The 16,669-nt window shown below is 40.7% G+C and overlaps 1 protein-coding gene across 1 annotated transcript in view; it reads right to left on the reverse strand.

The window, feature by feature from the left end:
• Positions 1-2,383: 2,383 nt before the first annotated feature.
• ZNF804B (zinc finger protein 804B) overlaps positions 2,384-16,669 on the reverse strand; it is a 376,092-nt gene continuing 361,806 nt past the window's right edge. The window contains exons 3-4 of the mRNA XM_045003184.1: positions 9,651-9,781; positions 2,384-6,014 (exon numbers count right to left, since the gene is read on the reverse strand). Coding sequence (XP_044859119.1) covers positions 2,384-6,014; positions 9,651-9,781 — 3,762 coding nt within the window. The remainder of the gene's footprint in view (positions 6,015-9,650; positions 9,782-16,669) is intronic.

Consider the following 16,669-nt stretch of genomic DNA (forward strand, 5'->3'; position numbering starts at 1 on the left):
ACTAAAGAGAAACAGACTTAAACACAGGCTTAAGTGCATTGCTGGATCAGGGCCTAAAATGTCAACATTTGCCAAGAGTAACCACAGTGACATCTGAGATATCACACTAATTTCCAGTTTAGTGATTGTGTAGTAAATGAATGTGGTATCTCAGATATCACTGGATGTGGTCACTTAAAATGCTTGTCTTTTTAATAGCTGCCCACTGTCCTTCCCTGATAATCCATATGCCGCAAGCTCTTCCTAGACCCAGTTTGACATGTCATCCCTAAGTTCACTCTATACCTACCATTCTTAAAGTTCTATAACCAATATCCCATCTACCTCCCTTGTTTTGGAGATTATGGAATTTTAAAAATTAAACAAAACTATTGTTGATTCCCCACCCCCCCACACTCAGTCGCTCAGATTGTCATTTTTCCCCTTCCCCTCCTCCTTTTGTCAGTGTGTTGTCTAAATAAGTCCCAAACTAACTCTGAAAGAATGGAATCACTTGCATTGATTTTAATGGATGCTGGATTGGCCTCTTAAATTGTAATCTCTTTGGGGAAGGGAACTTGTCTTATTAGGCTATAACATGCCCACGGAACTCTGGTAGCTATAGAATTAATCCAACAGTTTCAAATATGTCTACTAATTTGGGGTGCCCAGTCAGAGTGTCTAAAGCAGTTTTTCAGAGGGGATCAGCTGTCTCTCAACATCTCTGAAAATCAAGCATTAGTTGGGTTGAGTGGAGCATCCAGAAATAGTGACCACACTTGAATGTTATGGTCTAGGCCACTCTGCAGAATTCATCTGAATCTGCAGTTTTACTTGATTGTGACTAGATTATTTTCATTTCAGGTTGATAAAAACCAAGTTAAAAAATCAGCTATAGGTTTTGCTTAAAAAACTTGCTATATTCTAACCACAGCTACTTTCCTCTCTTTCTATAGCTAACTGAATATCATGAAATAAAATTCCTCAAAACTTTGCTATTATATGTATTGGGAATTAATTCTGGGAGTGTAGAATATCAACTGTGCACTAAATCCAAATTAACAGGTATAATCTGTCAGCTGTTTTGTTGGCCAGTGATATTGACAGGCATAGTTGTACTCTAACTGCAATCAAGAACTTCATTTCATACAGAGTATCCAGTGTTGAGTATTAGACCACCATAAAATATAATCAGTTGAGGCTCCGTTGAAGCACACAGCTAACTCTAGGTATATGAGTACTCCCATTGATGTCAATAACGTTTCTAATGTGTTTGAAGGTTGGGCATATGGTTCAGTGCCTTGCTGAATCACAGCCTTAACTTGTACTTTGAGAATTTTGGAAATTATATTAGGAACTTCATTGCATGTTCATTTTTACCAATTGTTTTTTTCAGTCCACTTTTATTTCATACCGTTGAGAGTTTTCCACTACAGTTGTCAATTCTGCATTATACACATGCATCACTATTAGCTTCAGTGGTGCTGCATAGGACAGAGGTAAAATTTGGCCTTTCTGGTGAAATTCTGGTTCCTTAACCAAAGACCACATACAGAGAATTATTTGCAAAAGGTAACCATGTTGATGTTGAGCCTGGCTGAGACCAATGCAACATTATAATTTCCAGCAAACATTTTCTGAGAAGGGGTACACATTTTTTTGAGAAAAGTATATATAGATTCTTTGGGCAAGATTCTCTAGAGCTCTGCTTGGCAGGGGAGAAAACAAAGCATCAGGGTGTCAGGTACAGTTCCCCGCATCTCAAGGCCAGCTCCAGCCCCATTGAAACTTAGAGCTAGTGAGTTCTGCCAATATTCTAATTCTCTCTGCAGAACTAAGTTAGCATTACTGCTTCCTTCTAGTTTTAGTTTTAGTTTTCATGTGGTGCATGTCTCCACTATGGGGAGACTGATGCTGCTGCAATCAATGCAGCAGGGATCGATTTAGTGGGTCTAGTGAAGACCCGCTAAATCGACGGCAGACTGCTCTCCAGTCGACCCTGGTACTCCAGCTCTCCAAGAAGAGTAAGAGAAGTTGACCGGAGAGCATCCCCCTTCGATGCAACGCAGTGAAGACACTGGGGTAAGTTGACCTAAGCTACATAGACTCCAGCTACGTTATACGTGAATAACGTAGCTGGACTAGCATAACTTAGATCAACTTACCCCGGTAGTGAAGACAGGCCCTTGGTGGTGTGAAAACTAAATCAACATTCATATTCTGTCACTTTCCTTGACTTTTAAATATTGCTGATGTGCTCCTAGTACTTCCCTTTGGATGTGTGACTGATTATGAAATACCAGTTTTTCTTCAAATTTCTTTTTGGAGCAAAGGAATAATAGTTTTGCTAATTTAAATAACTAGAAACCTTGAAAATGTCTCTCAGTCCAGGTAACTGCTGGGTCTAGCTAGAGCAAGAATGGTGGTGAAGATCTTGCCCTTGGAACAATGGATGCATTAAAGGATTCAGATGTAGGGCAGCAGCTGCAGCTGCATTCAGGTGTGGAGTGAATAAAGTAGGGATAAATGCAGTATGTGGCAATGATGGGAGGGTCAGATAGGAAGGGTGAATGGGTGTGGTGGAGAGCAAATGCAGTGGGCGTCCTGTCAGTAGAGTAGGGTGGGAAGGAATGATGGTTGGAGCTAACGGGGAAAGTGTTATGGGAGTGAAATATGATTCAGAGAGTGGGTGCATGTTGGTCAAGGAAAGATGGCTGCTATGGGGATGTACAGAAGTGGAGACCGCAAAGCGTTGCAGAAGGGTATGGTGGATTGTGGTGACAGAAGCATGATGCTGACTGGGAACAGAATGAACTGCTGGTGTTGCAGAGAAGGCAGACGGTCCGGTGGCAGGCAAAACTTTAAGGTGCTTTGCCAGGAGTTGTCTCTGCATATGCTGCTGGGCTTGCAGCTGAAGTAACCTGTACTTGTCTATTTCATCAGGGGAAAATGTGATAGGCTGTTGAGTTAAAGGAGGGGAGATGGATTTCCTGTACATTTCTAGCTCATTTTCTGTTTCATCACACTTATGCATAGCACTGTCACAATAAGTGTTTACATTCCCTTCCACTTGATGCAAGTTCATGCTTACATCATGTACTTCTTCTTTGGTCTCTGCTGAATTAACAACAGAATATCTATTAGAAGGAAAAGCACCAGGGAAATCATTTGGTACCGGGTCACAGCTTTGCATAAAAGGTTGTACTTCACTAATTAAGAGATTTGATTGTTCCTTTATTGCTGTGTTCCTTTTTATGCTGGGAGCCTGATAGCCTATTCCTATTTGAATTATGTCTTTAAAAAGACAATTATCATAATTAGTGCCTGTTGTACGAGTAACATTATTTGTCTGTGAAGCTTCAAAATTGTCTTTCTTTGCACTGCTTTCTAATGAACTGGTTTCATCATTTGTTAAAACTTTTTTACTTATATTTAGGGCTTTTTCAGGCATAGGTAATATTGCTATGTCACCTACCGATGATGGAAATTTACTAGCAAAGTGACTTTGTGAGTGATCCTCCAATTCCATCACACAATAGTTTGAAAATCCCTCTGAACTGTGTGCTTGTTCTTGGTTTTTCTTGGATTGCACTCTTTCTAAAAGTAGCCTGGCTGTCAATGATGTTCTGTCTCCCACTGTGTCTTTTGCTGAGTTTTCGGAAGAGCCAACATGACATTTTTTTGACTGACAATTCACATTCTGTGAGTCAAAATGTGTAGATTCTGTTTTTCCTGGTTCGGTGCTATAACAGCCTTCTGTCTCTTCCTTGCTTTTGTTCAAATAATATACTGTTTCTTTTGAGAAGGATCCTGAACTACTGGCTGTTGATCTTCTGCAACTAGATGATCTTCCACTGCTTCTTGAATGTCTGGTGGAAGAACTTTTGGAGCTGTGGTATCTTCTATTTCTGCTGTATTTTCTGCCAGAATGTCGGTGTGTATTTCTGCTTTGCTTTGATCTGTCTCTATGGTGTAAATCTCTACGTCTTGAATGTCTTTGATATTTAATTGCATCCCCCTGTGTACAGTTTCTAGTTCTTTGACTTTTACTGTAGAAAAGGTAATCCTCATCTGCATCATCAGAAGAGGAAATACAGTTGTGCTTTCTGTGTTTACGTTTGTGCCTTTCAACTGTCTTGTTTTTTCTTTTACAACAAAAGAGCAAGTGACTTCTACTGTGATCGCTTGATCTGTGGCTAGAGGAGCTACTTACATAGCTAGGTGTACTGCTAATGGAAGTGTCAGAATAGCTAGAATGTCTGTCAGAGGATGACTTTTGGGAGGATGAGAATCTCCAGTATCTTGTATAACCTCCACACCCTTCATTTGCTGAATACCTGCTTTGAGAACTTGATTTATAACTAAGGAAACTTCCAATAGAATCTTTTCCACTGTCACTTACATCACTGCTGCATCCAGGCCAGTTTTGAATGGATTTGCAGTTGTTTTGGTTTTCATGTATTTCTTCAGAATAACTTAAATCACATTTTGCAGTTTTATGCTTTTTAGTCCTAGACACACAAGGCAAAAAGGAAATGCTTTCATTTCCACCACTGTGTGTTCTTCTTTCACAGCTATGCAAATGGTGCTTTAAAGATCTCCTAGGTGTTCTGGCATGGAGACTTCTTTCTCTTGGATAATCCTTTTGTGAGACATCAAGGAAAGCAGGCACTTTGGGTATGTTTTCATTCAAATAATGTGAAATGTACTTTTGACCACTTCCATTCATTTCTTTCTCTGTGTCTGAATCAGCTTTTTGCTGGGCCTTGTTATGGGTTTTGGAACCTTTCATCTTCTTTGGTTTCAGTGACTGATTATCTTGTTCCATTGACATCTGCTTGTCTTCTATTAAACCTGAGGCTTCATTTTCATCTGCATTCATATTTGTAGGGGGCTCACTACACCTTTCTGTGTTTGTTTCATGATCTTTACGATCTCTATGGTTTAGAGAAAGTCGAAAGTCAAAATATAATGGATTACAGCCATAGGAGATACAGGGTGCAGTTTTTGTAAACAAAAGAAGTTCTGTGGGCCACTGAAGGGCAGTGCTGCCATCTTTGCTCAGTACATGAAGAAACGGCAGTATTTTGGGCTTCATCTCATTAACCAATGTCTCACTTGGTAGCATTTCTGTGTTTCCATTCACAGTTCCTGAACTCTCAAAAAATGTCTCTGTCTTGACCACCTTGGGATTGTAATGCAGCTCACTTGCATATCCCTGCTCAGCTGGGTGTTGTGGTGGGAACTCTGTTAAGAGGTCACTTAGCATGGTATCACTGTGCTTGTAAGGGTTCTGCTGGGTACAAAGATTGGTAGTTTGGCTTGGAGGTGAAATGAGAGTTTCCAACAATTTCTCAGTCTCATTCAACTCACCTTCTTGTTCTGTTTCTCTGATCGAACCAGTAAAATCAAAATTTGAAAGCTGCATTTTGGTTTTGCAGAATGAAGGATGAGCGCTGACAATTTCTTCTAACTCTTTATTGCTGTTTTTCTCATTTTCTTTTACTGTTTTAGTTTTTGCTGTTGTATTGCTTGATGCAATGATATCCATTTGACCTTGTGGGATATTTAATCCTCTATCCACACTTGCTTTTGTATCCCCACGCAAAACTGTGCAAGACTGACAGCCCTCAAGAGTTTGTTTTGTTTTATGGTCAGGTGATTCACTACCATCATATGCTTCTTCAGTGTTCTCACTGAAAACTGATGCTGATGACTCTAACTTTAATTGGGCTTTTTTAGAGAAAGAAAAAGAAACTCCTGTCCTGTGACTAATATTGGTGCCATCTGAGAATGCTTGTGAGGCTTGATTTCCAAGCGAACAGGGTCTCTCAGTATGTGATTGGTGCCTGCTTAGTGTAAGCACCTGTTGTTTCTCTAACATGCCTCTAGAGCAACTTTGTCCTTCACACAGAACCACACTCTTGGTACCTGCTGTGATTCTGCCATTTTTATCGATGAAAATTCCTTCTTGCAGTTGTTGCTTTTCCACCACCAGCCTGGGAGCTTTAAACACTGGTCTGCTGCCTGTGATGCTATAAATAAAGAAATAAAATGAATGGATTAATGAAATAATTGAAATAAGAAATTATTAACATTTCTCATGATCAGTCTGTTGAAAGAGGGGTCATTAATGCTGTTGAAAGTGAAAGCTATTAGATTGTTTCTATATCCTATAAATGCAATTCACCCCGGCCTAGGCCACCTCTCAAAAAGCAAGAAAGTCTTTATTCTCAGTAACTGACACGATTTTAACTGAGCACATAGCCACATTTTGTACATCCAGAGCAAACTCTATTGGCTTTAGTAGGGTTACTATATATTTATACCAGTGCAGCTGAGATCAGCCTCTGGCCCGTGATGATTTAGGTCAGCTTTTCATAGGGACTTTGTTTCTAATTGTGAAGTGCCACATGCAAAACTCCAACAAAAGGGAGATTTGTACATGGAAGAACTGCAGAATTGGGCCCTAAGTGAGAAAAGGGATTTTTCTCAGGTATATTACTCAGTGTGATTCTTTCAGAGCTAACGTTTTTATGCTCTCTTCTTTTTCTTTCCTTTGTAATATAAAGGACTTTATTCTATAATACAATTCTTTTGTGAAACATTCAAAGAGACATTAAGTATTAAAAAACACATCCAAGCTACCATAAGACTTTAGTATTTTGCATTAACTTCCTTTCTATAAATTATCTTATTTGTTTTATAGCCCTTCCCCCTCACTTTTTGATACAAAAGGACATGTGTTCTCTCCTGGGTGCATGCAGCCAACTTCCATTAATGGTAATGGCAATTACAAATGTGCGTTGATTGAGACTAGTCTCAGTACCCACCAGTATCTGGCTGTCATTTTCACATCTCCTCCTCCTGTATTTGACTCCCTTGTATACCCTTTTTTCCCCCCTTTCCCCAAACCTTTTAGATTTAAATGTATAGTTTACCTTCCTGGATATTTCTTTTCAGTTCAAGATATTCTAATGTAGCTTTGACACAGAACTCTAGCAGTCTGTCCTTCTAAGAAGTGACCAACTGGGAACAAGAATGACTGCTCTGCATTGTTTTGCATTCAAGATCAGACATATATGATCACTGGATTAATGGTCTCTTTACTTATGCTTTAAAAATGAGTTTTACTAGACAAATATCTGTTCTTGCAATCAATGGAGTGTAGTACATAATACATCCCTGCCAAGCATTTTGACATGAAATCAAAGTTTGAATGAAACTGGAAAATATTTTAACTCAGTACAGGTAAAAATTCTACCTGTGTCTAAAAGTATGAGTAGAGGGAGAGTGTGGGGAGTCCATTGATTTGCTTTGCTTCTCATGCCACTTAAAACCCACAGAGAGGTGGCTCTGCAGGCCTTCGGCAGTGGGAGCCAAAAAGGAAAATTCTGGGTTAGCATCAGAGGCATGTTCCAGGGCTGTGTATGCATATGCCCCTCATTTAGCAATGGGAGCTCCTATGCCGTCCCCATGCCATTTATTTGTGTGTCATGCAAGAATAATCTCTTAGGGGTGCAGTGAGTGGCGGTGTTCTTTTCCGGGTGCTGTTCTGGTCAGAACAGAGGTGCCTACTGATGCTGGTGTATCAATATGTATCCATGCATGTGTTAGTAGTAACTTTGAGTCAGCCAGCACTTAGACCCATAGGGAGCTCAGCTCTTGTGAAACTTGCAATACATTTCAAAGCACTAGTTGTGACTCTGGTGACAGCAGGACCTCTGTTTATGGCTACCCTTTTCCCAGATCAATCGAGAACTGGCAATACGGCTCCTAACATGGGGGCAGCGATGCAGCACTGTCCTACCACTCTCTGCACCCATTATTGCAGCCACTGTGGATAGAAATAGCAACTACTACCTTTCTTTGCTCCCTATCAGGAGTTAGGGGTAGCAGGATGTTTCTAAAAGCCAATGTATTGGTTCCTTCCCAGCCCAACGTTGGGCTTATCTCCCTATCTTATCAGTCTGTTTGGGGACGGCACACAGTTTATCCCTTTGATGTAGAAGGGGATAAAAAGCCTTTTCACGGGTAAGTGTATTTCATTTAATTAAGTTGTATGAAAACCCACCTTTACGTGAAGACTATTCCACTGCAGTCATTCTTAGTAGAGCAGGTCAGAAATTTTTTCACCAAAATGTTTTTTTGATGGGAAATGGTCATTCATTGAAGCCTGATTTGGAGCCGGGTCTCTCAGTTCCCACGTTAATGCCCTAACCACCAGACTATGGAGTCAATCTCTCTCACTTTACGTCTGTGCATTGAGGGGAGGTGTCATGTCCAGCCTGAGGTGACATACACACTCTAGCTTTGATTGAGCTAGCACGTTAAAAATAGAAGTGTTGCTGCAGCGGCTCAAGCAGTGGGAAGGGCAGGCTGCCTAGTGCACTATCCCATCTGAGACACGAGGTACATACTTGGGCAGCTAGACCCAGTGCTCATGCCGCTGGAGCTACATTATTTTTTTAACACTCGAGTTTGATAAGAACTAGAGTGGGTGTATCACCTCAAACTGCAAATTACAGCTCCTGCTCAACATATAGATGTACCCTAAAACTCTCCTGTTGGAGCTGCTCCGCTTTGTATAAGTCATTGAATATTTACGGGCCAAAGAAAGAGAGAGACTGATGCCATAGCCTGGTTCAGAGCAGGGACCTGAAATCTGCATCTTCTATATCCCATGTGAGTGCCCTGCCTATTGGAGTATTGGTTATTGTGGGCTCTTGCACTCATGTTTTTTCATGAGGAAAATTGTTCTCCATCAGACAGAAAACAGATTCTGAAACCCTGAAGTTTTTCATGAAACAGAATTATTTTTTTTTCTGGTCAGCCCTAATGCATTGTGCTAAGTGACAACCTCAACCTTTTACCACAAAAAGATTGCATTGGCCTGAAATCATTGTATAGTACACCATGAATGTTATTATTTCCACTGTACTGAAATCTTGGTTTGTTTTTAACATAAGAATGACAGTTCAATTAATCCATTATGGTCACAGATTAACATCAATTGAAGGTCTGGTAACAGCCTGCTCTGCTGAAGCATTTAGTGTATGTAAGTGTCATTAAACAAAAAAGAGATTTGTCAAACTTAAAGGTTTATTAGTATAAACATTGTACTGTACCTGTATTATTATCATCAGTTTAACTACAGTACTGGGTAAATTTAACTGAGCTAATTACATCTGTTTTTCATTCACACAATGAAACTGTCATTTACTCTAGGGAGAAACTACCTGAATAGCCTAAGTCTACTAAAAGTAATGAAGGGATCTGCAGACTCAACACAGAGACATTAAGGTCTGTTTAACCTTTTCCTTTCACTCTCTACAAACTACTAAGAGTTATACTCGTCTATTCAGGTCAATTTTAATAAGATAAAATGCTGATATTGTAAAATCATCTTCAAATCACACAATTCAGAGGAGATTAGATTAACAGGCTACAGGGGAGAAAAACACAAAACCTTCAGATGCCAAGTAATTAATTCAAGGACTTTCAATTTTATGGTTTTCAGAACAGGAATATTTGGAGTCCGTGAAAACTAAAAATGGGTTACAGTATATGTGATCTCTGTACATTATAGAAAGCAGGAATAAAAGTTAGAGATTTCTTCTGGGAATGAGGAAAGGGAGTGTTAAAACGTAACATAAATTTCAAATACTTGCCATTCAGACTGCTTCCGTAATTCGGCAAGCTGGTGGAGCCGCTTGAGTGCTTTTTCCTGTTTCTTCTCATCTTTCCATGACTTTGAAGCCACATTTCGAGCAAATTCCCTTTGTTTTAAATCTTTCAGTCGCTGTGTGAAAGGAGTAAAAGGGAAAGGATTAAATATGTACAGAGCAACTGCCTTTCTTCTTACTACATTCCTGTGCTCCTGCTGAAGGCAATGTGCAACAGGAGATAATAAAAATGTGCTTAAAATAGTATCTCCAGTGAAGATTCAAAGTACTATTTTCATCTGATGTGACAAAATAACAAAACTATTTATGGCTGGTCTCATACAGGCTTACATTAGACGCAGATACACACACATATGCACATCCACTTATGGATGGATGTACATTATATATATGAACATTATGCACACACATGCAGAGTGAAATCCTGGCCCAGTTGAATTCAGTGGAAGTTTTGCCATTGCCTTCAAACAGATCAGGATTAAATCCATAATATGTATAAATCTACTTGTATAAACTCATGTGTGTTTGTATATAATATAATATGTGGCATAGAGATATTTGTGTGGGGATGTATACTCGTGAATAGGTGTGTGCGCGTGCATGTGTAGTATTTAAAATCCCAGTTGTAATTGAAGGGAGAAAAGGGGTGGCCAAACTATTTCACTGGGTGTCTTAAATCTCTTATGAACAAATTCACAACATTTCTGTGTACCTGATATGCCTAGATTTCAGAGAATTAATGCTGAGCAATGTATAATGAAGCCATATTATATAGTTTCTTTGAATTCTTTAGTTCCCCAATGTTAATATTTTAATTACGAAGTTTTGCACAGGTGATACCATAGGAAAAAGAAAGAAACACTCAGCAAAAGAAAATGATGACTGCGTTCTTAGGGAATATGATGATTGTCTAGCTTAGAACTAATTAAAATCTTTAAGACTCATAGGCTGCAGTGCCCATTTATAAGTAGCTCTGATATGAAGCCAAGTAGTCCATCTAAATAATAGGTGATAAGGCTTTGACTGATGGATTCTATTACTGTAGCTGCAGCGCACCATACACAGATTTTACTGGTTGCCAACAACTGTCAAGTTCAACTGGCAGTGGAGTATATCTGAACCAAAAGTTGTGGAGGACAGAGACTGCAAGACCACCTCCTGTCACTGACCAGAAAAAGATTCAAATACAAGTTACTTTCTCCCTGGCTGCCTTCAGGAAAACATAATGGCAAGTTTCACCCTGTCTTTAAATGCCCCTATTTTCCTTCCCCACCCAGACTTCACCATGTGACATCACCCAGTTCTTCTACTTCCCACAACTCCTTCATTGTCTCCAGCAAGCCCCCTCTCTGAAGACTTCTCTACCCTCAAATCCCCATCTGCCTCTGAACCCATATCACACTTTCACTCCCCTGTCTGTCTGTCTGTTAGCAGCAGGTAGAGCGCCAAGGGACACAAGCCTGAGCACTGCTGCTGAAAGCAGCCTCAGACTATCTTCATCCTCCACTCTGATGATTCTCCTCCTTCTTCTCTTCAGCCCGCCAAAAGGTGGTGGGTTACATGTTGTCGTCTGCCAAGGCTGAAAGTTGGGAGGTGTCCCTTGTCTCTCCTTATATTTATGCCTCAGGATCAGTTGGGCTAAGGAAGAAGTGGAATGCAGTAACTCTATAGGGGACACACTTAATGACACTATAGGATTTGAGGAACGGAGATGGGGCTGTCACATCACGATACTCTAATGACAAAAGTATAACAACTATGGAATTCATGGTAGCTGCTGACATCCCACTGCCAGGAGAGGTAACAGAGCTGGCTTACCAAGTAGTATCAGAAGCACTGGTCATGGAAGCAGGGATAACTGTCTTCTAAACCCATTGTGCCAAATCCATCCTTAGAGGTCTTTAATTAAGTTATACCTAGAATGAATGTGGCTAACTGGGTTGCATTCAAAAGCCCTACATGTTCTGTGGAAAGTACTCAGAGCTATATCTGAGGGCCACCACTAGGAGTTTCCGACTTAATATTATAGCATCAGGGTAAGTGAATGGAGACTGCAACACCACATTGTCTAAGACAGAGTTTCTCAACCTTTTTGATACCAGAGACTATCTTGCTACCTTCTTAAACTGTGTCAGGGAAAGCTCAGCGACTGGTGCCAGTGCATGAACTGATCATTGAGAAACACTGGTCTAAAATATCCAACACACTTTAATGCTGTCACAGTCCTCACACAGCAGTGTCTGCCTCCCCATAGCCGGCAATATGTGGCACAACCCTCTAAAAGAACATTTTGGTTCAATCGTATTCCTCCTGCTCTCTCTAAACCACACCCACAGTTAACTAAGCTATTGGGGAGGAGGAAGCCCATAACAATATTTATCCCTTTCATATGAAGGGCTAATCGAAAATAAAAAGGTGCTGAATGCCAGGATCCCATCTGTGGTTTGTAAAATAATAATTATTATGTATTGTTCAATGGTAGATCATATATAAAACCTTTAAAAACAAAGTTAGCCCCTCTCCTTACAAAAAATGGGCAAAGGGAAGCCAAGTGGCATTAGTATGGTCTTACTTGAAACCTATCAGAAAAGTAACCATGTTAGTCCTTCCCTTCAGAGTGTCAAGGCTAAAAACTGAGTATAGGGCAATTAAATCTACTTTTATAGCAAAAAATTAGTATTAGTAATAATCTGTCTGATATAGTTTCCCGTTTCCTGAGCAATAGCAAATGTCTGAGCTCTGGAATGGAGATGGTCACAAACAGCATGCAGGAAATCCTTTTTTTGCTTAGAAAGCTCATCCAGCAGGCAGCAACTCTTCCTTAAGAATTTACACTAGTCAGAAACCAAGTAAGACTCTTATGTTTCTTACATGGTTCCCTCTACCCAGAACCTTTCATGACTAAAAGTAACAACACATAGCATGTCTTCTCAAGACTGAGCATTTGCTCACATGCTAAGAAAGAGAGCTTGGAAGAATATATGTAAAAGCACCACCTGGAGACATCTAACATAAGGTGGGGAAAATATAGTAGCTCTCCTCCAACCTCCACCCACAAATCAAGCCCCACCAAATGTCTCAAAAAATCCCCCCATGGTTTATCCATGAGCAGCTAACATGTTCAGCGGCGAGCACATCCCTGAGCCTGCGTCACTTCCCGCAGCCCCCATTGGCCTGGAATGGCGAACCACAGCCAGTGGGAGCTGCTATCAGCGGAACCTGTGGACGCTGCAGGTAAACAAACCACCCTGGCCTGCCAGCAGATTTTCCTGATGGGCCGCGTGCCAAAGGTTGCCGATCCCTGTGTTAGTTGATTGACACATTTTCTAACAGGATGTATTTTTTCAGTGGACACCAGCCAGCCCTCACAGTAGGTTGTGCACAATCTCATAATATGATCTTTCCTTTCTTTTCTTACCTGCTTTGAACAGAAATGAATTAGTTAACAATGTTGACATTTAAATTATTGTAACTGGGCATATGAATAAACACTCCATAAAGAAAAATTGGGCAATTCATACCTTTCAGAGGCAAAGAATCCTGTGGCACCTTATAGACTAACAGACGTTTTGCAGCATGAGCTTTCGTGGGTGAATACCCACTTTGTCGGATGCAAGTAGTGGAAATTTCCAGGGGCAGGTATATATATAAGCAAGCAAGAAGCAAGCTAGAGATAACAAGGTTAGACAATATATATCTCCAGATCAGTGGCACCGCTATGGGCACCCGCATGGCCCCACAATATGCCAATATTTTTATGGCCGACCTGGAACAATGCTTCCTCAGCTCCCGTCCACTCACGCCCCTTCTCTACCTACGCTACATTGATGACATCTTCATCATCTGGACCCATGGGAAGGAGACTCTGGAAAAATTCCACCACGATTTCAACAGCTTCCACCCCTCCATCAACCTCAGCCTGGACCAATCTACACGGGAGGTCCACTTCCTAGACACCACGGTGCAAATAAGTGATGGTCACATTAACACCATCCTATACTGAAAACCTACTGACCGCTATGCCTACCTTCATGCCTCCAGCTTCCATCCCAGACACACCACAAGATCCATTGTCTACAGCCAAGCACTGAGGTACAACCGTATCTGCTCTAACCCCGCAGACAGAGACCAACACCTGGAAAATCTCCACCAAGCATTCTCAAGTCTACAGTACCCACACGAGGAAATAAGGAAACAGATCAACAGAGCCAGACGTGTACCCAGAAGCCTCCTACTGCAAGACAAACCCAAGAAAGAAACCAACAGGACTCCACTGGCCATCACATACAGTCCCCAGCTAAAACCCCTCCATCGCATCATCAACCTGCCAACCTGAAGCATATTCTCACCAGCAACTGCACACCACACCATAGTAACTCTAGCTCAGGAACCAATCCATGCAACAAACCTCGATGCCAACTCTGCCCACATATCTACACCAGCAACACCATCACAGGACCTAACCAGATCAGCCACACCATCACCGGTTCATTCACCTGCACGTCCACCAATGTAATATATGCCATCATATGCCAGCAATGCCCCTCTGCTATGTACATCGGCCAAACTGGACAGTCTCTAAGGAAAAGGATAAATGGACACAAATCAGATATTAGGAATGGCAATATACAAAAACCTGTAGGAGAACACTTCAACCTCCCTGGCCACACAATAGCAGATCTTAAAGTGGCCATCCTGCAGCAAAAAAACTTTAGGAGCAGACTTCAAAGAGAAACTGCTGAGCTTCAGTTTCATCTGCAAATTTGACACCATCAGCTCAGGATTAAACAAAGACTGTGAATGGCTTGCCAACTACAGAACCAGTTTCTCCTCCCTTGGTTTTCACACCTCAACTGCTAGAACAGGGCCTCATCCTCCCTGATTGAACTAACCTCCTTATCTCTAGCTTGCTTCTTTGCTTGCTTATATGTACCTGCCCCTGGAAATTTCCATTACTTGCATCTGACAAAGTGGGTATTCACCCACGAAAGCTCATGCTGCAAAACGTCTGTTAGTCTATAAGGTGCCACAGGATTCTTTGCTGCTTTTACAGAACCAGACTAACACGGCTACCCCTCTGATACTTGCTGCCTTTCAGAGTTATCATTCCACCCACTTCTTGGAAAGACGTCACTACAGTGGTCGCATTTGGGTCCAGATTTTTAAAGGCATTTGGGCATTGTTCTACTCAGCATTGCAAAGCCTAAGTGCCCTAGCTAACTAAATACCTTTTTCAGAAGTGACGTCAGGGACTTAGGAGCCTAAGTCCAATTGACTTTATAGGATGTGTCTGTCTCTATAGGGTGTCAAGTTTAGTAGAACTTGAAGGTGCTCAGTTGAACTGCCTGGAAAATAGTATTTCCTTCCCACAGAAAATTTGGATTTTTTGGATAAACATTTCATTCCAAACTGGGAAGAAGTAGCAAAAAATTGAATTTTTTTCACTGGAAGAAACATTCTAAAAAATTCCCTTTTGGGTGAACCAAAATGGAAATTGTCAGCTTGCTTCCAGCTGCATGACTCACCAGGCAGCTGCCTCCCTGTGCTGTTCAATTCTCGAGGGTTCTGGCTTCCTGGGCAGTTGGGCAGCCCTGAGAGGCAGCTGCCACAGGAGTTGGGGCATCGGGGGTGCCGGGTGTCCATTAAAAGTTTTGACAGAATCAACACATTCACATGGAACATTTCTATTCTGTGGGATCAGAACCTTCCATTGGAAAAGCATTTCCCTGGAAATTGTTTGACCAGTTCTAGTGCTCAGTACTTCAGAGGACTGGATATTGAAATTGCACATCTGCTAATCCCTATTTAAAATAATGAATCAAGCTTTCAATTCCTTGAAAACTAACCATGTACTTTTCACACACTTTCTTAATTTCCCTTTTCCCCCATGCTTGTTCCCCATTTCCCACTGCAGTTTGGCACAGGTATCCTGTGGTGCCCTTCTCTTCTGAACACTTCTCACTCTCTGCAATTTACAATAATACAAATTAATGTGTAAAACAAGATTTTTTTTAACCCGAGAAAGCAATTTCCATTTTAACAATATTTTACAGACCAAACTGTAAAATGGATTAGAAAAAAATGAAAACCACATTTTTCTGACATCTCTCCAAACTTAACAAGAACATAAAGTTATTCAAACAATGAAGATCTCATTCTCACAGAACAATGCAAGTAGCCCTTATTCTTATTAACCTGTTCTACTTGAAGAAAGGGCAAAGAAACACATTTGAAAAATGTCCTTTGGTGACACTTGCTGAATTTTAGCTGTCACCATGAGCTGCTCAGTGGCACACATACAGTATTCATGAGGAGAAACAGAAACAGTTTCTACCTGTCAAGGAAACAAAGAACAATGTGAAAGCTAGTACTGTGGAAGCAGGTACTGAAGAGTGGTGCCATTTCACTTCTTTGACAGTCAGGATTATAATCAACAAAGCAAATGGACCAGCACTAAGAATAGAACACCTAACTGTATTTTTGCTCTCTAATGGCATACAGTAAGTGTCAATGAAATAGGAAAAAGAACACAAAGAATATAGCTACAATAGACAGGTAGTTGAGAACTCATCCATGAGAGATGAAATCCAAAATTTAGAAGCATGTACCAGGTTGACAGAGAGAGTCTTTCTCAACTCATCAAAACAAAAACTTGCAGTGGCACAGCACAGTCATTATATGGTCATCTCAATTAAATGTGTGGACTATATTTGTAGAACAATGGGCCTGCATAGTCCAATTGCTCCTGTAACCTAGTGATGCTAATGACACATACAACCATACTGACATGCACTTGAATGCATGGTGGTGCTGAACAACATAAAAATCGTTGTGTACCTAAGTGAGAGCATTGAACCAAACAGGCAAACCTGGCAATTAATATCTATTTAAATGTACATTTGCATTTTTCATGTAATTAGGTGCTTAACTAGGCATCTACATTTAGATATGTGTAATAAATTAGGATTCATTTAATAGAGCTAGTGCTTTCACTTATACCTCCT

The sequence above is a fragment of the Mauremys mutica genome, chromosome 2 (genome assembly GCF_020497125.1).
Source record: "Mauremys mutica isolate MM-2020 ecotype Southern chromosome 2, ASM2049712v1, whole genome shotgun sequence".
Lineage (NCBI taxonomy): Eukaryota > Metazoa > Chordata > Testudines > Geoemydidae > Mauremys > Mauremys mutica.